The 24,063-nt window shown below is 41.0% G+C and overlaps 1 protein-coding gene across 5 annotated transcripts in view; it reads left to right on the top strand.

The window, feature by feature from the left end:
• Positions 1-340: 340 nt before the first annotated feature.
• Positions 341-24,063, top strand: part of ANKS1B (ankyrin repeat and sterile alpha motif domain containing 1B) — a 792,232-nt gene continuing 768,509 nt past the window's right edge. For all 5 annotated transcript variants that reach the window (XM_070410887.1, XM_070410886.1, XM_070410885.1 and 2 more), the window contains exon 1: positions 341-502. In XM_070410887.1, the coding sequence (XP_070266988.1) occupies positions 369-502 (134 nt within the window). In that variant the 5' untranslated portion in view covers positions 341-368. The remainder of the gene's footprint in view (positions 503-24,063) is intronic.

The following is a 24,063-nucleotide window of genomic DNA, read 5'->3' as shown; positions in this document are numbered from 1 at the left end:
CCCCCGCCCCAGCCCGCGCCCCGCCGCCCTCGCCCGCTCCCCCCCGGCCTCGGCGCGGGCCCCGGCCGCCCGAGCCGCCGCCGCCGCGCCCCTCCGAGCCGCCCCACCGCCCAGCCGGCCCGCGCGAGGCTCCGGGGAGGACCCGCCGGGGCGCGAGGCCGCCGCCGCCGCGGTCGTGCACTGCGCTCCGGCTCCTCCTGCTCCGACCTCCTCGGTCCTCACCCTCCAACGCCCCGCTCCTCCGAAGCAGCCGGTGGCATTCTCTTCGGGTGGGGCGGGGAGGGCCCTGCATTTTGGGGGAGTGGGGGGTGGGCGGGGAGAAGGGCCCGGAGGGGGAAAGGACTCCGCGAAGGAGTCGGGAAGAGACTATGGGGAAGGACCAGGAGCTGCTGGAAGCGGCTCGCACGGGCAACGTGGCTCTGGTGGAGAAACTCCTGTCTGGCAGGAAAGGAGGGATCCTGGGCGGTGGATCCGGACCCCTGCCCCTGTCGAATCTGCTCAGGTAAGGACGGGCGCCCGCTCCGGGATTGCCTCCCCCCTGAAGCAGGGTGATGGGTACGCGCTGCTCCTCGGGGTAACGGCACCTGCTGGCGGCCAGCGCTTCATTCTTAAATTAGACAGGGACACAGTGTGTGTGGATGGAGAGGAGCCTGCGCGAGCCTCCCGGTCAGATGGACGCCTCGGATTCTTGGAGTAATTTTAGAATAGCCTTCCATCAATGCGCTAGTAGCTACTTTTCTCGGAGCCGTGGTGCAGAACTTGGACATGGGCTAGTGTTGCTGGAAGGAAATGGGTGTTCCGCCTGCTCTCCATCCGTGTTTATTCTCCAGCTTCAGCCTCGAACCCAGCCTTGTTGTGTGCGTGTGTATCTATTTAAATGAGATTGGCAGAGAAGCTATAGCGTGAATGCAATTACCCCCGCAGAAGCCACAGCCTTGGGTTGCCGCTACCTGCTCTTGCAGAAGGCATTTGCTCTGCTGTGGGTTATGAGCCCACAGGATGAAGAAAGTGAGCCTTCGATGAGATGGCATCGGTACAGGGTGTGGATAGAACTTGATGAGGCAGCCCAGCAGCACTTTGTTACCTGGATATAGCTGAGTGGAAGCTTAGTTATTTTATATCTCAGGATTGGGATACTTACTTTATTTGGAACATGGTAGAGGCCTTTTAATGTGGAGATGTTTCAGGTGAGGCTGATACCGCTTGGAGAATCTTTCTAGGATGACATTTTTTAAAAATGTCAAGGTCTTTATTCAGCAAGCCGTGCTTTAGAAATAGCAGGGATCATTTACACATTTAAAAAACTGTTGACTTAGTTTTGCAATTACCCTGCAAAAGCCACAGACTTTGGCTGCTGCTGCCTTCTCTTGCAGAAGGCAAAAGTTGAATTGATGGGCAAATGAGATCAGTTGGGAGGAAGGACGCCTGGAGAGCAGTCACTAGATAAAATTCAAGGAAAGCTCTTTAGTTTCTAAAATCATGGCCTTTCCACGTATCCTGGATATCCTGGGAGGCTTTATTCATATCTTTACCCCATCTCTTAGGCAACTCAGCTGTACTTATAAAAAAAAAAAATTTAAAAGCCCAAGTGATTTTCATGGTTTTAAAAAGCTGTTCTGTGCTACTCCTAACATGTGCTTAATACAAACTTTTGGACGATAACAGTGCTTTCTAAATACAGTTCTCATATGTTGTAGTGGTCAGACAATGCAGTTAATTGCAGTCCTGGCTAATAGGGTAAATGAAAACATTTGTGTTACAGTGAAATGAATTTGGTTGGAAAATAGTTGCCGGGATTCAAAAAAGCTCCGTAAGTGACCATCTATACTTGTTGACAGTGACATTTTATTGGAATGACAGTTCACTTCAGAACAACGAATGTTTGTGGGACATGTTTTTTCAGTAGGTCTTAGAAGTGATGACTCCTGTGTATACTCCCTTGTTAAATAATTTCCACTTCCATACACAAGTGGATAATGTGTACATATTTTAGATTATAGCTCCAGTAAGTGCCCTTAGTCACAGATAATGTATACAAAAGCAGTTATCTGGTTACAGTTTTAAGTTGCGGGTAAAATAAATTTTTACCAGAGTGACGTATCAGTTATAACATTGAATATGGCTAGAAACCTATGTGGTTAAAATAGGTTTCTAAAAATAATCAATTCCTTTGGAATAACATTAAAGAGTTCTTTGAGAACAGGGAGAACTCCAGTTAATTTCATTGAGATAGTTAAAAAAAAGACTGTTTTTGTGATCAGCAGATATCTATGAAATACTTTCTCAGTTGTGCCATTTTTTAAATTGTTTTATTGCTTAAAGTATTACAAAGAGTATTATATATGTCTCCTTTTTTTTTCTCCCCTTGACCTTCCCCTAGCCTCCCATACCCCCAAGTAGGTCTTAGAAGTGATGACTCCTGTGTATTGGTTATGCTTATATGCATGCATACAAGTCCTTCGGTTGATCTCTTACCCACCCCCCCAACCCTCCCGGGCCCTTCCCGCTGTAGTTTGTGCCATTTTTAGAAAGAATATATGTCAAATTTTAGGAATATAATTCCAACTCTTTAATGTTAGTAAACATTAAATCTCAAAATTGTGACCCACAATGTACCTCTTGAATGAGAGGTTTTCTATTTTGCTGTCTTTCAGAGGTAGTAGCAGTAACTCTACAACAAGAATGCACGTAGAAAACAATGAAACTAAAAAAACATGCTCATTAGAGCAGTGTGAACCAAGTTGTAAAAATCAGAATCAAACCCAGTAACCTTTAAACTTGCACTTTCCTACCTCATACTGAATAAACAACTAAAACAGTGTCTTTGAAGAAAATGGGAGTTGCACTTGTATTCTTCGGGTGATCATGTGCATAAAATGGAATTCCTGAGAGAAGGCACGGTTTTTTTAGTTGTCTCTTTATTTCATAAATGATTGTCATCAGAAATTTATTTATAGGATAATGGAAAATGTGACCCTCTCCACTTCAAACATGATGACCCTTCAAAATTTTAAAATATTTTGGAATGAATTGTGGAATAGGGTTGTCTCTCCCCACCATTTATTCCTTGTGTTGTGTAATAGTAGTGTTCGATCCTATGTGAAATGCTTACGTGTGTTGTCTCATTCAATTCTATGTCAGCCTTAAGTGGTCGATCCTCATTTCACAGATGAAGGACCAAAGAGATAGGAAGACCAAGAACTTGCCCAAGGTCCCATAATTAGTACTGGCAAAGATGTGAAGTAAAGTGATTCAGATTTGCTCCACTACATCTTATGTGTTATTCATTGAATGTTTTATTTTCAACAGTTTAAGGTGTATCTGAATATTTTTTTTGCTATCACATAATTTAATAAAAAAACCTTAAATTTTTTTCTAATTAAAAAAAATCTCATCACTGCCCTTTGAGGGATCACCAGTTAAGAAATTGTGTGAAGATGCTTTTGATTACATATTGCCTACTAAGTGAGCAGTGGCTATTATGATGGGGAGTCAGGTATTCTTGGGTGACAGCTGAACTTTTCAGCAAAAGTAAGAATGACCTTGAATAAATATAAAATTGCTCCAAGCCTTACTGTCCTCTTCTATAAAGAGGGACTAGCAATAGCACCTACCATACAGGGTTGTTGTAAGGATTAAATGAGATGCTAAGCAATGAATGCACGTCATTTAGCACATTGGTGTTCACCATTAGTGTTATTGGAATTTCTCATGCATCTCTAAAGCACTGGACCTTAATGACTATGGACTGGGAGTAAATTTCTGTAGTAGGTTTTCCATTAGAATCACAGAATCGTCACATAGAATGGGGCCTTTTAATTCAACATCTCACTTAGAGGAATTACCTCTAACATCCTTTACCAGTGAGTTACTCCAGCCCTGTGAAGCCCTCCAGTGACTAGATCTGTTCCATTTTTGAAAGCTCTAATTATTTAAAAAATTCACTTTATTGAGTTGAAATCCACTTCCCTTTCATTTCCAGCAGTTGGTATTAGTTTAATTCATCTGCCAGGACAGTTCTTAAGGTGCATGCATTAGCTATTTTGTTTCCTTATAAAACTTCTATATTTTTTTCATGGAAGTACCGTATTTCCAGCAATTTTTTGTCATGTGGCATTACAGATTAGGTGAAGTTAGATTTTCATACTTTTTACTGCTCTATTTTTCTTTCTTTGTATATTCTCAAAGTTTGCAATGACTCTCTTAAAGTGTAGCGAGAAGTGGACAAAATGCGCTAGCTGTCATTAGACCAATGTAGAATACATTGGGACTCAATGTACTGTTGAATTAAAAAAGCAAAACCAAAGAAACAGGTTACAAAATAGCATGTGTAGTATGATCCTACTTTTTTTAAGAAAAAAAATAAGTGTGTGTGAACATTTATAATGTGCATTAAGAAGTCTGGAATGACCAACACCACAATGTAAACTGTATTCATTTTTGAGTGGTGGAATTGTGGTGATCGTTATTTTCTTCTCCCTTATGTGCATTTTCCAGGACTCTACAATGGACACATATTATAAAAATGAAAATAAAACAGCAGCTATTTAAAACATGATACAATGAAACTGTCACATTATTATTATTGTTGATCTAAAACCTACCTTAATACAGGTCAAGTTTTTCTAGGCGGTATAATGGCATTGGTTCACATTGAGCAGATACTCAAAACTTCTAGGTATTCTTTTTTCCATGACAGGTGGAGCCATGCTTTCCCTCTGTGGTACTTGTAAATGTGTTGCTTGAATTTAAATTATTCCTATTACATCTCATTTTATTTGTTTAGCCTATATTTATAATCTATCTAGATCTTTGTGTCTCTTAAGTCTGTCTTCCAACAGAGTCACTTCTCTGCATCATCTGTAGATTTAGTAAGCATGTTTTCTATAACTGGAATTCAACACACCATGATGTATCTCTAAAGAACCTCTCTTTGGCTTAGCACAAATGTAAAAGTAACAGTCTTTATGGGTAGTGTTTCTACCACCATTGAAGCCACTTAACAGAACTGTCAGCTACTTCTTTCCAATATACCTGTGAGAATAATATGGAGGAGTACTTTATCCACTGCCTTTTTAAATTTACACTATCTTTAGGTTATGGCTTTCCTTTAATTACCCCTTTAGTGGTAAGTCAACAAATTCCATCCAAATCAGGCTACTTTATTATAGCTTGTTTACTATTATAGCTTGTTTCCGAATGTAAGCCATTGATGATGCTTAATACTGATGCGTCTCATTCTTCTGAGTCTGGGTACTTACACTCATTTGAAGCAGCTAAGTGTCTCTTAGGGTCTCTGTCTGTTTAGAACGTCAGTAATCTCCTTACGTTATTTGTTTATTCTTTCTAGTTTGGAAATTACTCTCACCAGGGAAGATAGAAGCAAACTAGAAGTTGGGAAGAATCGGATTCTTGGCATTATTCAGTGTCACAGGAAATTCTCTTGTGGCCTAAAACCATCCATGATTTTTTTACTGTTCCTCTGTCAGAGCTCAAGGTTACATTAGCTGCCATAGCAGTGAACTTTTATGCCTCCCTTCTGTTTTTCAAACTTAGCTGAAAGAGACATTAGCATTTTCCCAGGACAAGTATATACGCCTGGTTTTGTGTTTGTTTTCAGCTATACTCCTCACCACCCCCTTTCATCCTTGAAGAAACCTGAGCTCGTCAGAGCTCACCACAGAAATGAAATTGAGTTGCCTCCCTCCTTTTTCCTTGTCCATAATATATGTGAAATTTCATTGTATTTAACATAACTTTCATGAGACAGCTGCAATACCTTTTGAAGTCTCTTCCTTTGGTACAACTGCCTTTTAATCCAAATAGGAATAATTCCCTTTGAAAATGTATATTAAATTATTTCTTCTTTAGTGTGTCTAGATTGAGTTATTTGTATTTGAATAAAGTAATAAAAAGTTTGTGAATGCCTCAGATTTACTTGATTTTCTTAATGCCTCAAGGAGCCATTAGTGAAAGTGTATCTTACTAATATGTGTTCAATAAGTTCTTGTTGAACATCAAGAATCCAGTCCTCAAGATCCCTATGGGAAAAAATAGCTCAGTAAGTGGAGGAAAAAAACCTTCTGGTCACCAAACACATACAAACCAGATAGCTTATGAATTTTTTTTTTTTAGATTCAGGATCCTGTTCATGAAGTTTTTGTTGACGAGTACAAGGAGATAAGAGGCAACTTGGAAGCATTGTAATTTCCACAACTATTTGAACAACTGTGGTTATGGAGGCTCTGATAGAAGATACTTCCAGGGAAACTGCATCGGTTAAGTAGAATAAATCACAAATAGAGCAGTGAAACGGCATGAAAATGTTGTATCTATAAAAATAGTCAACTTGCAAGTGGGTTATCTATTTTAGATAGTAATGATGTTTGAAGCGGTGATTGCACCATTATGTTCAGGGAACTGTGTCTGCCAGCGCGAACAGTGCCAGCTGCATGATGGGGAGTGAGGAGGGAGAGAGGGAATTTTGGTATTGACCTCTTTCTCTCCTAAGCAGGGTTTTCAGCTCCCTCTTCAAAACGGTGAGGCTGATGTGTAGCAGGGAATTAGGACAACCGGCCCGTGACTACTACGCACCTTGTCCATTCTTACATCGCCCAATGCCTCGTGTGTCTCAGTGGTTCCTTACAGTTGACAGAAGGGTGGAGCAGGTCTTCACTGATGTTAATGCAGAAGCTTACAATATTCAGTAGCGTGTCTACCAACTTTAGCCATTTAACCCCTCACGTGGTGGTAAACACAACATGATTAGATCAGTTGTAGAATGAAAGAGTTTACTTAATTATGCATTTGGGGTCGTTTTGAAAAATTCTTTCAAGTAGCCTGTTATAGAACATTCTTCCGTATTTAACTAGAAATGGAAGCTGACTATAATTCAAGTGAAATATTAGAAAAGACTAATTTCAGCCTTCAAAACTTGAAGGTATTTAACATTTAATGCATACTTCGTCTGCCTTTGGTTTCCATTTTGAACATTTTGCAGCATGGTTTTATTAAAATACGATGAGTTGGTGATTCATCATAGGTTGATATGAGAGAATATTTTATATCTGGAAAAGCAGAATTTGCACAGAAGATTCATCTGTGTTCCACTTCGTTCTTATGTACGTGATGACACGGTCCTGTGAACCATATGGCGGGCAGAGGCACAATGCCAGGTGAAAACCCGGGGAACTTCCTTGTGTAACACAGACCCAGGGACTCTCCGTAGAGTCCAGTTTTCTTCTTTCGCATGAACAGGACAGCAAGTGGTCTCTAAATCTGTGTTCAGTCTGGGTGAGGACTGAAATGGTGTGATTTATTTATTTTATTTTTTAAAATATATTTTTGTTGATTTTAGAGAGAGGAAGGGAGAGGGATAGAGAGATAGTGACATCGATGAGAGAGAAACATCGATTGGCTGCCTCCTGCTCACTTCCCACCAGGAATCGAGTCCACAACCCCAGCATGTGCCCTGACCGGGAATTGATCTGTGACCTCCTAGTTCAGTGATGGCGAACCTATGACACGCGTGTCAGAGATGACACGCGAACTCATTTTTTGGTTGATTTTTCTTTGTTAAATGGCATTTAAATATATAAAATAAAAATATAAGTCTTTGTTTTACTATGGTTGCAAATATCAAAAAATGTCTATATGTGACACGGCACCAGAGTTAAGTTAGGGTTTTTCAAAATGCTGACATGCCGAGCTCAAAAGGTTCGCCATCACTGTCCTAGTTCATGTCTGATGCTCCACCATTGAGCAACACCAGCCGGGCGAAATTGTGTGATTCATTTAGCAGGATGTCTTCATGAATCTGTCTGAAAATTGAACTTTGCTTCAGTTGTGCTATGGAGTTATCTGGGTTCCAGTATGTTGTGAGGGCAGCTTTACTTAAAGTGGTTAATTACTTCTAGTTAAGTGAGCTGAAACAATCGGCCTAGACTTGTCACCGTTCTTTGAACAAATCTTGAGTGATGGATGTGAGCATAAACAGCCAACCTCATTTCTCTCTGCCTGCTTGATATTTCTGTTCCCCACACCATATTTCCTCTGACTCTTCCTGCCCAAATAGTTTTCTAGAAAGAAAGCCTCATCTCCATTCTAATTGCTACAAGTTCACCCTGGCTCTAGTTTTTGTGCCAACTGTTCCTCTCCTAAGGGAAAGCGGGAATGGGCTGCGTAGTGAGAAGTAGATTACGAAGAACGGATATTGAACCCTCAAAACTGAGTTTACAGAGTTTGCTTTCATCATCTCTAGTTTCCTGCCTCCCTCAATGTTAATTTCTAACCTCATGGACTCCGTGTCCTCACTTTTCAGCTTTACACAACCACCATAAACTATTTGTGGGAGCTGACAGTTAATTCATACTGAAGTGTGATTGATTGATATATGCATTTAGGAAGAGGAAGCTCTTTTAACATTTTCATTTAAAGAGGAAACATAACTTTAGACTAAACTAGTTAATCTTGGGGGCTCTTGTAGGAGGGAGTTGATTTTGCGATTTTGTCAGATTTTTGAGAGGGGGTTGGAAAAGGTGGTCATTTATCCTTCCTTCTCATTGGAGACATGAGAAATGGGATAACATAGGGGCTGGTGCTGGAAAAGCCATTTTGCTACTTTTGTAGTCTTTTTATTGGGTATTTGTTATACTATATACACATCTCGGATATCAGCAAATGGCATGTTGTTTGCCTATTTGCGGAAGAAGTTATTCCTTAGGTGTATATGTTTATGATATGATCACAGGTGACAAAGATATGGAGTGCAATTGTACAAGAGCTTTAATATCTAATGTGGTTTGAGATTCAAATTCTTTTAAATGCATTTTCTTGCTTTTTAAAAAAAAAATTTCATGTTGCAGGTTGACTTCAGTGTCTAGTTATTGCATAAACCTATGTTTTACTTTACAAGGAAGGCATTGGGAGTTCTGGCCCCTGGATCCCAGTTACCATTCTTCCACATTACAGTCTTCTTTCTTCTTTTGTTTGTGCCTTAATTACTGTTTAGCCACTTGGCGTCTCTGTTTGATACCTGTAGTTCCTAATCTGCATTTGAAATGTTTTATGTATCACGAGTAGGCTAAATATAGTATCTTGCGTTTTGAAAATACTGAAACACTGCTATATTTACTTACAGAAGTCTCCCTGTTTTGTATAGCTGTTTTACTGCTAGTGTAGAGACATGGGAGTGAGTGGGAGTGTATCGGAGGTGAGCAGCAGGAATGATAAACGCCAGCAGTGGGGCAGCCCAGGACAGAGTTGCTTCCCGTGGGCTTGCTTTGGCTAGTGAACAGAGTGGTCTCTCACTCTGAAGGTCGATGGAAACTTTGAGGACCTATCAGAGAACATGAAGAATTAGGAACAATGCTAAAACGATCTCCTGTAAGTTTTTCCAGTGGTAAGTTTTATGCTGTGTAGTAAGACCAGAATTTATTACTCAATGAACCAACTACTATCCAACTAATCAACGTCAGCCAGGATTTTATAGGGAACTGACCTAAGGACAGTGATAGCAAAGAACGATTACTATTTATTTTAACTAGTATTTATTGAGTACCATGAGGATCCTAAAACTGAATCAGATCATCTCTCTCTGCCCTCTAGTACTTGTAGAGTAATTGGACAGCTCTGTCAACAAAGAGTTAAAATACTCTGTGATACAGGAAGGAGACTTGATTGGGGGTGGTGATCACACAATTCAATATGCAGTTGATCTATTATAGAATTGTGCATCTGAAGCCTATATAATTTTATTAACCAATGTCATCCCAATGAATTCAATAAAAATAAAAGACTTAAAAAATATACGTGGTATTTGCTGTAATGCAAGTACCAAACAATGCTACAGGAGCATGAGGAGCAAGGAGATACCTTTATTTCTATCTGAGAGGAATAATCAGGGGACACTTCAAAGAGGAGGTGATTCTTGAATCTTGTTAGATGAATAGGAGTTTACCAGACTGACAATCTGGGGGAAGGGCATCTCAGCCTAGCATGGTGGCAAAGCCTGAGTGGCGGATGGAGAGGATTGGTTACCTGTGGCAGGATGTAGCAAATGACTGTACCTACTAACGAGAACAGAACCCAAGTTTCTCACCATTGGAGAAGGAAATTACAAATATAGGAAGGGAGAAACAAAAATGAATCCTGCCTGTGGAGATGGACGAATCATTGCTTTCAATAAATGTAGATATAAACGTGTATTTGTGTGTGCGAATATATTGTTTTCACTGATGGGCATAACTAGTACCCAAATCTTAGCCCTTAATGACCATTTTTCGATAAAAGGAACTCTGGTTTCTTGGTAAAATGACTGATCTAGGACTGAAGCAGAGAAAATGCCAAAAAAAAAAAAAAAAAATGCTCAAAGAATGACTCTAAAAGCCAGCACGAAGGGACTTGAACTCGCAAAGTCTGGGACAGTTTAAGTACCAAAATTAATAATGAAGAATGGGATATTCACATAGTTTGAATGTTCCTCTCCGCAAAATAGCCAGTGCAAAGGGAAAAAGCAATTGTATGTGAAACCTGATAGACATTATCGTAAACAAGTGATTAAAGTGAACATTACGAGCAGGGACAGGTCTCCTACACACACACCGTCTTGCCCTTTTCTGCCTCTGACTCCTTACGCCAGATTATCCCCAGAGGGATACCCTTTCTGTCTTGCTTGGGGTCTAACCCCTGCACTGGGCCACCTTTGCATGTGGTGCCCTCTTCACCCTGTTTGGACTCTGACACCCCATGTCTGGATGTTCCCTTCTGCCACCACCACGTGGATACCCTTGCCACCCTACGTGAGCTCTGACCCTCTCATTTCATGCACACCCCTATAGGGTGCCCTCTCTAATGTGCTTAAGTTCTGACACCCCATGCTCAGTTCCCCCAATATGGACATTCTCCTCCCCTGGCTCCGGCTCTGTCACTTCACTCTTGCCTCTAGTATGGACGCCTATCTTTCTCTGCCCTACTTAATGGGCTTATGGGTGGAATTGTTCAGGAAGAGGAGGGAAGTGAAGAAGGAAAAGAGTGGAAGAGGAAGTGGAAGAGGAGAGTAACATAATGCTCTTATTTTTATTTAATGGTGACAATGATGGTGATGGTGATAAATTTCTCCAAGTCAGCCATGCCTATACCCTTGTGTTGGGCAATTAAGAAGTCTAAATTTTTTAAAAATATATTTTTATTGAATTCAGAGAGGAAGAGAGAGAGGGGGAGAGAGAGAGAAACATCAATGATAAGAGAGAATCATTGATTGGCTGCCTCTTGCACACTCCCTAATGGGATTGAGCCCACAGCGTGGGCGTGTTGCCCTTGATTGGAATCAAACCTGGGACCCTTCAGTTCACAGGCCGATGCTTTATCCACTGAGCCAAATCAGCTAGGGCAGTGGTCGGCAAACCGCGGCTGTCGAGCCACATGCGGCTCTTTGGCCCCTTGAGTGTGGCTCTTCCACAAAATACCACGTATGGGCGCACACGTACAGTGCGATGGAAACTTTGTGGTCCATGTGCAGAAGTCGGTTTTCGGCCTGGGCGAGTCTATTTTGAAGAAGTGGTGTTAGAAGAAGTGGGGGGTGATGGGAGACTGGCGCAGGTGGGCTGCGGGATACGCAGCGCGGGGGAGGCACGCGTGATACATGCACGAGTTGAGTGAGCCAGTCAGTCAGCAGTCTCATGTGCAGTGGTTAGTGCTAGTCGTGTCTGCAAATCGCGCGCAGGTGACAAAGGTACCTACTCGAAGCATAAAGTTGCCTGTATTTTTCCAACCAGCTGCAAATCCTTTAGGTATTTTTGTCATCAATTTAAGAATTGTAATTCTTTTGTGTTGGTGGCTTTACTATTATAAAATGAAACATTTTTTTAGGTGCCCTGTTTGAGATGGCTACAAAGGAGAAGCAAAGAAAAACAGAAGACGAAAACCGTGAATTTAAAGTTGAATGTACCTACCTATATAGTTTAAGTTTAAAAAATTTGGCTCTCAAAAGAAATTACAATCGTTGTACTGTTGATATCTGGCTCTGTTGACTAATGAGTTTGCCGACCACTGAGCTAGGGCAAGAATTCTAGTGACAGCCTGCCCTGCGTGGCTCAGTGGTTGAGCATTGAACCTATGAACCAGGAGGTCATGGTTCCATTCCCGGTCAGGGTACATGCCTGGGGTTGCCGACTCAATCCCCAGTAGGGGGTGTGCAGGAAGCAGCTGATCAATGATTCTCTCTCATCATTGATGTTTCTATCTGTCCCTCTCCCATTCTCTCTGAAATCAATGAAAGATAGGTTTTAAAAAAATTCAAGGTGGGAGAAACCAAGATGGCGGCATAGGAAAACACCGGAAACTGCTGCCTCCGACAACAACTTCAAAAGTACAACTAAAAGACAGAACGGTCATCATCCAGAACCACAGGAAGGCTGGCTGAGTGGAAATTCTACAACTAGAAGGAAAGAGAAGAGCACACAGACTCAGAGGAGCTACGAAAGTAAAGTGCAGAGGTACGGAGGCTCTGGCGCACGCGGAAAGGGGCGGGCACCTGACGACGAGGCTGTCTTTTTGAATCGGGAGGGAGTCACAAGCTCCCGACTGCTCTGAACTCCGGTTCTGGGAAATCTCTGGGGTCCCAGGACTCATACGGGGAGAAACTGGACGGTCTGGCAGCAGGCAGAACTCGGAACTTGAGGGTGGCTTTCCCTCAGAGGTGCTGGCAGCAATTAGGGACACTGAGACTTTCGGCCCCTTAGGGCAGGGCTGAGAATCAGCCATAGCTGCTTGCTCCGCCCTGTTGATTCCGAGACCCCACCCCATCCAGGCTGCTGCAAAGCCTTTTGCATATGAATGCCCGGGTCCTTTGCAACCTGACAACTACCTAACAAATTGCAGCTGGGCCAGACAGACCCAGAACTTCCAAGAGAAGGCCCAAGGCCCCACAGCAGCTTGCATTGCTTCTCAGCTGGGCCTCATCTGGGCACCCCCAAACCCCCAAAAAAGGAAGGGGAATCTGCATATCTCTTCGTAGCTCCTGCTGGGTAACCTCAGGAAGAGGCTTAATTAGCACCTCCTTAGATCCAAGAGCCAGTGTACCCAGTGGTGAGAGTGGGACCATCCAGATTACAACTCCTCAGATTCATAAGGAACACACTCAGGGGGCAGACTCAGTGAGCACCAAAGCCCCACTGAAGCAAGTCTTGCCCCAGAAGGGTGTCTTCAGCACAGAAGTTCTCCCACTGCAGACACAGCTGATTCTCACTGCCAATTGGCCTGGAGGTCAATTCCTCCCAGTGACACCTAAAACAATCAAGGAATAACTACAAGACTGTGCACAAAGCCCACAAGGGGGTGCACCAAGAGTGTCCACCTCAGGTAACTGGGGAGGCTGAGCCACTGGGCCCTGTAGGACACCTAGCACACAAAACCACTCTACCAACACAGGGAAGCAGACAAAATGCGAAGACAAAGAAACAGGTCACAAATGACAGAAATGGAGGACAGCAAACGACTAGATATAGAGTTCAAAACCATGGTTCTAAGATTTTTCAAGAATTTTATGGAAACCGCCGATAAATGTAGTGAGATCCTCAAGAAATCTAGTGAGACCCTTGATGTTGTGATAAAGGACCAACTAGAAATTAAGCATACACTGACTGAAATAAAGAATATTATACAGACTCCCAACAGCAGACCAGAGGATCGCAAGAATCAAGTCAAAGATTTGAAATACGAAGAAGCAAAAAACACCCAACCGGAAAAGCAAAATGAAAAAAGAATCCAAAAATACGAAGATAGTGTAAGGAGCCTCTGGGACAACTTCAAGCGTACCAACATCAGAATTATAGGGGTACCAGAAGAAGAGAGAGGGCAAGATATTGAAAACCTATTTGAAGAAATAATGACAGAAAACTTCCCCTACCTGGTGAAAGAAATAGACTTCCAAGTCCAAGAAGCGCAGAGAACCCCAAACAAAAGGAATCCAAAGAGGACCACACCAAGACACATCATAATTAAAATGCCAAGAGCAAAAGACAAAGAGAGAATCTTAAAAGCAGCAAGAGAAAAAAAGCCAGTTACCTATAAGGGAGTACCATACGACTGTCAGCTGATTTCTCAACAGAAACCATGCAGGCCAGAAGAGAGTGGCAAGAAATATTCAAAGTGATGAATGCCAAGAACCTACAACCAAGATTACTTTATCCAGCAAAGCTATCATTCAGAATTGAAGGTCAGATAAAGAGCTTCACAGATAAGAAAAAGCTGAAGGAGTTCATCACCACCAAATCAGCATTATATGAAATGCTGAAAGGTATTCTTTAAGAAGAGGAAGAAGAAAAAGGAACTCTTACCATTTGCCACACCATGGATGGAACTAGAGAGCATTATGCTAAGTGAAATAAGCCAGTCAGAGAAGGATAAATACCACATGATCTCACTCATTTGTGGAATATAATGAACATCATAAACTGATGAACAAGGACTGATCCAGAGCCGGAGAGGCATTGATTAGACTGTCGGGTCTTGGAGGGAAGGTAGGGGAGGGCGGGGGTAAGGGGGAAAGATCAACCAAAGGACTTACATGCAAGTATATAGGTCTAACCAATGGACACGGACAATGGGGGGCGGGGTGAGGGCATGAGCGGGAGGGGGGGGGTAGGGGGTAACGTGGGTATGAGGACACATATGTAATATCTTAATCAATAAAAAAATATATTTAAAAAAAATAAAAATAAAAATAAAAAAAATAAAAAAATTCTAGGTGACATGGAGATGATGACCAAAGCTTGGGTATTATGTGGCACTTTTTTCTGGACACTATTTCTCCTTGCACTTTGGAGGAAAGATGTGATAATTTGATAGGCTGGTCAGTATGTTGCATTTTCTTTTTATGAGCTTTTTTTTTTTTTTCTTGTATATTGTTGTGGATATGTAGTAGGCCTCTAGATTGACTGAGAGACAGAAAATCTTTATATAATTTTTGCTGTTTAGCTGAAAGTCTTTATCATAATTGTCAGTGAAATGCCTTCTCAAGAATTTTAGTAAGATGATGATAATGCAAAAGAAGAGTTATAAAAGCACCAAGATAGTAACTGTCATTTACCAAGGAAGTTGAGTTTGCAGAATTTGATAGAAAGATTTCAGCAAGTAGGTATTTCTTGTTACGTGATATTCCCACTATGATTTTTAAAATGTCACAGAAACAATATGTCAGGAAATTGACCAAATATATTTTAAAATATGGTCAATCTGCATAGGTCTTATAAAAATCATTATTGGTCTAAAGGAACCAGGGCAGTAAATAATTTATACTGGGGATTTTCCAGACTTTAAATTACTACCAGGAATCCATAATTTCTAGAAACAAATCTAAACAAAGAAACTTCCTTGAAGCTCTTTAGTAAGCATTTTGATATAGCTGAAAAATACCCTTTTTATTTGAAAAAATTGGGAAACAGTAGTTTGGGAGCTTTGTAACAATCATTCATTGCAGTTGTATTCTGTCCTTTAAAGGACCATTTGGCGTTTGATGCCAAGTTTAAGAAAAAATAAGCAGCAGGCAGTATTATCAGTTGTGCTGTCCTTTTCTAGGTCTGGGAAAACAAGCTCAGTGGAAAGATGATAACATTTTTGGTTTTACTCCCTCAGAAGGAATGAAACAGGCCTGGATTTACTAGTAAACAGCATGCTTAATGTGCAAGGTACCCTCTCAGGATCTAAAGAGATCATGGTTCCTCCTCTTTCCTTACCTTCTTACCTTTTCTTATCGTCATCAGCACCTCTCAGAACATATGACCTTTTCATAGTATTTCTTTTTGTATCTTGGCTTTGCAGTTACGGTACTATTTATTCATTAGCAGAATAAGGGACCACACAGTATCTGTCCAATATATTACCTAATCGATTCATTATCTTAACGAAACTCTTGAATGTGGAACTGGGTGATACTGTTTTCTCAGAAATGTAATTCAAATGTTGTTTCTCTGATAGAAAGGAGTTGAGGAAAAGAGTACAAGAGCCGTGTCTACTGTGACCTTTCTTGGAAGTCTTGCTTGCTTGCTCTTTACAAGGAAATGGGTTGTTGTTTTTGAATAATCCTCACCCGATATGTTTTTTATTGATTTTAGAGAGAGGAAGGGAGAAGAAGAGGGAGAGAGAGAGAGAGAGAGAGAGAGAGACATCCATCGATCTGTTGCTCCCTGTCCTCACCCCCCACTGGAGATAGAACCCGCAATTTGGGTATGTGCCCTGACCGGGACTTGAACCCTCAGCCTTTTGGTGTATGGGACGACTGAGCCACAAAGGCCAGGGTGGGAAATGTTTTTTTTTTTTTAAATCTTTATTGTTGAGATTATTACAGATATCCCTCTTTTTTTCCCCCATTGCCCCTCTCCCCCATCCCAGGCTATCACCACCCTATTGTCTGTGTCCAGAGGCAATGCATAACAGTATATGCATATAAGATCTTTGTTTAATCTCTTCCCACCTCCCACCCTCCTTCCCTCTGAGAATCATCAATCTGTTCTATTTCCATGGCTCTGATTATATTTTATTCACCAGTTTATTCTCTTTATTAGATTTCTTATTTGTTTATTTTGATTTTTGGATTCTAATTGTTGATAGGTATGTATTTGTTGCCATTTTGTTGTTCATATTTTTGATTTTTTTTCTTTTTCTTCTTCTTCCTCTTCTTAAAGAATACCCTTCAACATTTCTTATACTGATTTGGTGGTGATGAACTCCTTTAGCTTTTTCTTGTCTGTGAAGCTCTTTATCTGACCTTCAATTCTAAAGGATAGCTTTGCTGGGTAGAGCAATCTTGGTTGTAGGTTCTTGCTGTTCATCACTTTAAATATTTCTTTCCATTGCCTTCTGGCCTGCATGGTTTCTGTTGAGAAATCAGCTGACAGTTGTATGGGTACTCTCTTGTAGATAACTAACTGCTTTTCTCTTGCTGCTTTGAAGATTCTCTCTTTGTCTTTTGCTCTTGGCATTTTAATGTTGATGTGTCTTGGTGTGGTCTTCTTTGGGTTCCTCTTGTTTGGGACTCTCTATGCTTCCTAGACTTGTAAGTCTATTTCTTTCACCAGATAGGGGAAGTTTTCTGTTATTATTTCTTCAACTAGGTTTTCAATATCTTGCTCTCTCTTTTCTTCTGGCACCCCCATAATGAGAATTTTGGTACACTTGAAGTTGTCCCAGGTGCTCCTTACACTATCTTCATATATTTGGATTCTTTTTCCTTTTGCTCTTTTGGTTGTGTGTTTTTTGCTTCCTCATATTTCAAATCGTTGATTTGGTTCTCAGAATCCTCTACTGTTGAATCCCTGGATATTATTGTTTATTTCAGTCAGTGTATGCTTAATTTCTGACTGGCCCTTTTGCATTTTTTTGGAAGTTTCTATAACCATGGTTTTGAACTCTATATCCAGTAGTTTGTTTTCTTCCATTTCTTTCATTTATGACATGTTTCTTTGTCTGCATTTTGACTTCTTCCCTGTGTTTGTTCCTATGTATTGGATAGTGCTGCTATGTCTCCTTGAGTTGGTAGAGTGGATTTGTGTAGTAGGTGTTCTCTAGAGCCCAGTGGCTCAGCCTCCCCAGTCACCTGAGCTGGGAGCTCCAGATGCACTGCTTTGTGGGCTGTGAGCACAGTCTTGTTGTTATTGAGACTTGATTGCTGTTGGTGGCATTGGGAGGAATTGACCTCCCAATTGACCTCCAGGTCAATTGGCTGTGAGGACCAGCTCTGACTACAGTGGGAAAGCTGCTGTGCAGTAGACACCCCTTTGGAGCAAGATTTGCTTCAGTGGGGCTTTGGTGCTCACTGAGTCTTCCCCTTGAGTGTGTTTTTATGGATGTGTAGAGTTGTAATCTGGTTTGGTCTGACACTGACCACTGGGTACACTGACGCTTGGGTTTCTAGAGAGGTTCAAAGTCAGCCACTGCCTGGGGCCACCCAGCAGGAGCTACAGAGAGATCTGCAGATTCCTCCTTTTTGTATTGGGTTTGGAAGTGCCCAGGCAGGCTGGTGTTGATGCTAGGTCTTGGGCCTTTTATTGATGGGTTTGAGACTCCCTGACCCAGCTACAACTTGTTTGAGAGATTTTAGTCTGAGCAAGGACAAGTCATTCATATGCAAAAGCCACTGCACACAGCTTGGGTGAGGTTGTAAATTGGATGAGGAAGGGTTTTAGAGAATCACCAGGGTGGAGCAAACAGAAACGGCTGCCAGTCAGCCCTGAGACCAGGGAGGTCACAGCATAGGGACAATGATCCCTGCAAGCACCTCTGTCTGGAAGAAAGCCACCCCTGAGTTCCTGCCCTGATGCCAGAAAATCCAGTTCCTCCTTGCATGTGTCTGTGTTCTCCAAAGGCTCGCCCTGTTACTGGAGCTCAGAGGAAGCGGGATCTTGTAAGTTCAATTTGTGGTGCCAGCCTTTTAAGAGAAACAGCTGGGTCTCCAGCAACCTCTGTGCCACTGAGCCCCAATCTGCACTGGTTTTTACAGCCCATAGTTCTTATTGCCAGAAGGGACTTCTTTTCCCAGTTCTGGGAACCTGGGCTGGGGGGCTTGTGTGAGGCTGGGACCCCTTGCTCCTCCAGGCGACCTCATCAGAGACGACCTCCCTCCCGATTGAAAAAACAGCACATGTGGGTGCCAGACCAGCCTGTTCTGTGCCTCTATACCTCCTACCAGTCTCAGTGCACTTTCTTCTTTACTTCTCTAGTTGTAGGACTTCCATTCAGCCAGCTCTCCAGCGGTTCTGGATGATGGTTGTTCTGTATTTTAGTTGTAATTTTGATGTGGTTGTGGGGGGGTGGCAAGTACAAGCGTTTACCTATGCCGCCATCTTAAAATCTCTGGGGAAATGGGGTTTTATAGGAATATATAGACCTCATAAAATCAAGGAGAAATTGAACTGCCAGGAGTTGGAAAGACTGGGAATCAAGGTAGCAAGGATCTGGGTGACAAAATCATGGAGCATATGTGGGGCTGCTGGTTGCTTTGGGCACAACCTGATTGTTCAGAGGGGAAAGGGGACAAAATTTCAGAAAAGGGGTATGTGGAAAAATATTTTTTACCTTGACGATTTTGTGAACTTAATGAGAAAACACAAAATCATAAGTCTTTCTTCCCTTTATGTTTCCCACTTCCTCTTTGTTATGCTTTCCTTACTTCTTTTTTTTTAAATTTTGTTTTATTGCTTAAAGTATTACAAAGAGGATTACATATGTCTCCTTTTTATTCCCCTTTGACATTCCCCCGGCCTCCCCTACCCCCTAGTGTCTTGTGTCCATTAGTTATGCTTATATGCATGCATACAGGTCCTTCGGTTGATCTCTTACCGCTTCCCGCCCTAACCCTCCCTGGGCTTCCCGCTGTAGTTGGACAGTCTGTTCAATGCTGCTCTGCCTCTGTATCTATTTTTGTTCATCAGTTTATAATGGTCTTTATTATCTATAAATGAGTGAGATCATGTGGTATTTTTCTTTCATTGACTGGCTGATTTCACTTAGCATAATGCTCTCCATTCCATCCATGCTGTTGCAAAGAATTCCTTCTTTTTTACAGCAGCATAGTATTCCATTGTGTAGATGTACCACAGTTTTCTAATCCATTCATCTGCTGATGGGCACTTAGGCTGTTTCCAAATCTTAGCTATGGTAAATTGTGCTGGTATGAACATAGGGGGATGCATGTATCCTTTCTGATTGGTGTTTCTGGTTTCTTGGGATATATTCCTAGAAGTGGGATCACTGGGTCAAATGGGAGTTCCATTTTTAACTTTTTGAGGAAACTCCATACTGTTTTCCATAGTGGCTGCACCAGTCTGCATTCCCACCAGCAGTGCACGAGCGTTCCCTTTTCTCTGTGTCCTCTCCAGCACTTGTCATTTGTTGATTTGTTGATGATAGCCATTCTGACAAGTGTGAGATGATACCTACTTGTTGTTTTGATTTGCATCTTTCAGATGATTAGTGACTTTGAGCATGTTTTCATATGTCTCTTGGCTTTCTGAATGTCCTCTTTTGAAAAGTGTCTATTTAGGTCCTTTGCCCATTTTTTGATTGGATTGTTTTTCTTCCTTTTGTTAAGTTGTATGAGTTCCCTATAAATGTTGGAGATTAAAACCTTATCGGTGATAACATTGGCAAGTATGTTCTCCCATGCAGTGGGCTTTCTTGTTGTTTTGTTGATGGTTTCTTTTGCTGTGCAGAAGCTTTTTATTTTGATGTAGTCCCATTTGTTTATTTTCTCTTTAGTTTCCAATGCCCTAGGAGCTGTATCGGTGAAGAAATTGCTTCAGCATATGTCTGAGATTTTGTTGCCTTTGGATTCCTCTATTATTTTTATGATTTCCTGTCTTACATTTAAGTCCTTTATCCATTTTGAGTTTATTTTTGTGTATGGTGTAAGTTGGTCGTCTAGTTCAATGCACTTCACATTAAAATACCAACGGCATATTTCACAGACCTAGAATGAATTCTCCAAAAATTCATCTGGAATAAAAAAAGACCCCAAATAGCTGCAGGGATTCTGAGAAAGAAGAACAAAGTAGGTGGGATCTCAATACCAGATATCAAGCTGTATTACAAAGCCATTGTTCTCAAAACTGCCTGGTAGTAGCACAAGAACAGACATATAGATCAATGGAATAGAATAGAGAGCCCAGAAATTGACCCGAACCAATATGCTCAATTAATATTTGACAAAGGAGGCAAGAGCATACAATGGAGTCAAGACAGTCTCTTCAATAAATGGTGTTGGGAAAATTGGACAGATACATGCAGAAAAATGAAACTAGACCACCAACTTACTCCTTACTTCTTTAAAGAGCCAAAATATTGTATGACACAACTGAGCACCTTATCTGAGGTGACAGTGGTGTTAGTAGCAATGCTATACTTGTCAGGGCATTTTCAATAGTAAAATCACTCAAAATGAATGCCTGTCCTTGTGTTTTCCCTGGTTATTGGTTGTAAACATTATCCAGACTCTTACCATTCTGTGTGTGTGTGTGTTTTTGTAAGAAATGTGTATTTATTTTAGATCAGTGAGAAAGCCATTTAGAAACCACTGGTGATCCTTAGTTGACTATGGGCCCTGATCTGCACTGAGAACATTAATCTAGGGTTACTAGTTTATAAAGATTCAGACGAAGTTCAAGGTTTTTCTGTTTCTTCTCCAGTTAACATTACTAGGTTCCCTTCCTCTTTCCTCTATGATTAAAAGTTCAGCTGTTTTCCTTCAGCAACTCAGCTGTGTCAGCTTTTGGTGGTAAACCATGTGGCCAGGAAACTAGAACATGCCCTATGGTGAAAAAGGAATAGCAAGGTTGGGAAACATAACCAAAAGAAAGTTAAGAGAAAGAGACATGGGTTGACAATGGTTTCCTTAAGGTAATTTATTGGCTAATTCAGGTAAATATCTTTGAGGTCCACCATCTGTCTTCAGAGTGTGTAAGGGAACCTTACCCTGGAGAGATGGTCGCAGCCTTGAAAGAAGAGGATCAAGTTTATCTCCAGGGATTCAAGGGGCTCTACCTTTACTTTTAGAGCCTGTTAAATGGATGGATTTGTGCTTTTAATCTATGTCTTAGAAAGATTATTTCTAAACATCTGTAAATATTAATCTTAAAAGAATTCTTCACATTCCACATTTTGCATCACATTTTGCTAATACTTCGAGTCTTCTGTTCCTTTTTGCAAATAAAGTGCTCATTTTGGCTGTTTTCCAGATATGACAGTTGGTGGACATGCTTCAGTAGAGAAAAGGAAAATTTCCCTGCTTATCTACTCTCTCCCGTCTGCCCAGGATAGGGTGTCTGTCAATTGTGACCTGATTTTGAAATAATTTATTAAATAGAGGGATGCATGATGTTATTTAAAATTTTGGTATGACATTGACTTTTAGTCCTTTATAATAAGCTCTTGACTAAATTCTCTGGGTGAGGTTTATTGCTCCTGGGATTTTAGAAATTTCTTAACTCCGTCAGTGACTTTGGACTCAGTTCAATGTCAAGTATGAGTAATGTTTACTCAGGAAATTAAACATGCTGTTTATTCAGAAGATGAAGCATACTGTATTTTTTTTTTTTTGGTCCTGAAACAGTATTTTGGAAATGTATTATTAGTTAGTAGACTGCTTAAGAAAACTGATAAATAAATGAATATAAAATACTTTGGTAAATGTTTATATTTTTTCATTAAATATATTGATACCTTTTCTTTTTTTATGTTAAAATTTAACATATATGCAATGGACAATAAATTACGGTTTTTAATTTGTAATCTTTTCAATTGAAGTTGGGAGAGAAGTCCAAAGAAATTACATTTCTTTTAAAAAGTATGTTTCTGGGTTTTAAGAAAAGTTAATGATTCTTAATATCTATCCTAAATATAGATTTCTAATTTAGTCCTCTATCCTGTACTCTAGACATGTTACTCCCAGTGGCCTATCGAACGTCACCTCCTCAATGGAGATATTGAAGTCGAAATGTTCATTATTTTACACAGTTTGCTCTGCTTCTTGTATGGCTCCTTTGCGTTAGTGGGACTGCAGTGTGCTATTCATCTAAGCTAGAAACCCTAGAGCATCCTTCCTTCCCACTTAAATCCATTCAGTGCCACCACTTCCAACATCAGCCCTCCCAACTCATTCCTTCCTCTGCTGTTAAGGAATTGTTCTAAAACACGTTACTTTCTGACTTAGAAATTTGTGGCTCTCTAGTGCTTAGTCCAAACTCATTGGAGTGTTGTTTGAGGTCTTTTGTGATTTGGCTCCTTCCTTCCTGCCTCATTTCCTGCTAATCCTCTACAACAGTGTCCTCCAACCGTAGAACAACTTGGTGTTGTTAGCAGGCTCATAGATTTCCTGCTATTGCTCCCCTTGGAATGCCCATCTTTCCCTCGTGTGCTCAGTGATGCTCTGTTCATCCTTGTAGTCTCATTCCAGCATAGTCATCTCTTTGGAAAGCTTTGCCTGCTCTCTGTCTTCTGTGCATTCCTGTATCTTGTACACACCTGTTTTTAGCACTTCAAATACTGCATTGTAATGATTTGTTCGCATGTTTGCCTTCCTATTAGTCCCTGAACTCCTTCAGGCCTGAAACCTTGGCTTAGTTAAATTTTAAAGTCCTGTACAGTGTTATTGTTTTATGCCTAGAACATGTACAGCATTCCAAAAAATTATTTGTTGAGTAACTAAATGAATAACCATGGAACAAGGCAGACTTTGGACTTTGTATATCTTTTTGTTACATAGTTTGGTACATGTTTTTTGGACTATAGCTTTGAGAGCAATTGTTGGCTGAGAACAGGGGTTTGGTTAGCAACCTCAGTGCTGAGAAATATTAAATCATTTTTAGAGCATCTATTATGTGCTAGGCCACTGTGCTCATTGCCACATATGTTTTGGTTTACAGGACGTTGGGACCCAGAGAAATTTAATAACTACACCAAGTTAGTAACTTGACTAAGCCAGTAAGCAACATAGGTGGGTTTGGAAGCCATGTTGCCTGGATCACAAGCCCTTGTTCTTTCCCCAGTGCCAGGAAATGATCAGAAATGGGGGTAGGGGGAAACAATTTAAAACAAAGGCAGATCAGTGTTTTCAGAGTGAAGGCCAATTTGGAACCATGACTTCTACTTTACACTATGGATTCCAGAGATGTTTGGGTGATGTTGTGGGAGAGGCAGTGGCTTGTGCTCTTTGTAACTGTGAATAAATGAAAGAATGAAGTGTTGGTAGAGTAGAGGGAGTTAAAGAAAATGAAGCAAAAAGAGAGAACAGAGTTAGATAATTTTGCTCAGTAAATTTATATTAGAATAAAGGGAATGCTAGTTTTCATTGAGCACCTAGAATATGCTAGTCTCATAGATTTATCATCTCCTTATCAATTCTCATAGCAAACCTGTAAGATATTATTTTCCACATTTGCATGTGGTTAAAGTCCCATATGCTCTTTGGCCTTAAAATAGCTTTAACATCTTGTTTAAGGCCATGTAGATCAGTAGTTCTCAACCTGTGGGTCGCGACCCCTTTGGTGGTCGAACGACCCTTTCACAGGGGTC

Source organism: Myotis yumanensis, unplaced genomic scaffold (assembly GCF_028538775.1).
Source record: "Myotis yumanensis isolate MYYU_CA2020_CCGP unplaced genomic scaffold, mMyoYum1.0.hap1 SCAF_3, whole genome shotgun sequence".
Lineage (NCBI taxonomy): Eukaryota > Metazoa > Chordata > Mammalia > Chiroptera > Vespertilionidae > Myotis > Myotis yumanensis.
This window is presented reverse-complemented; position numbering and strand designations above follow the sequence as displayed.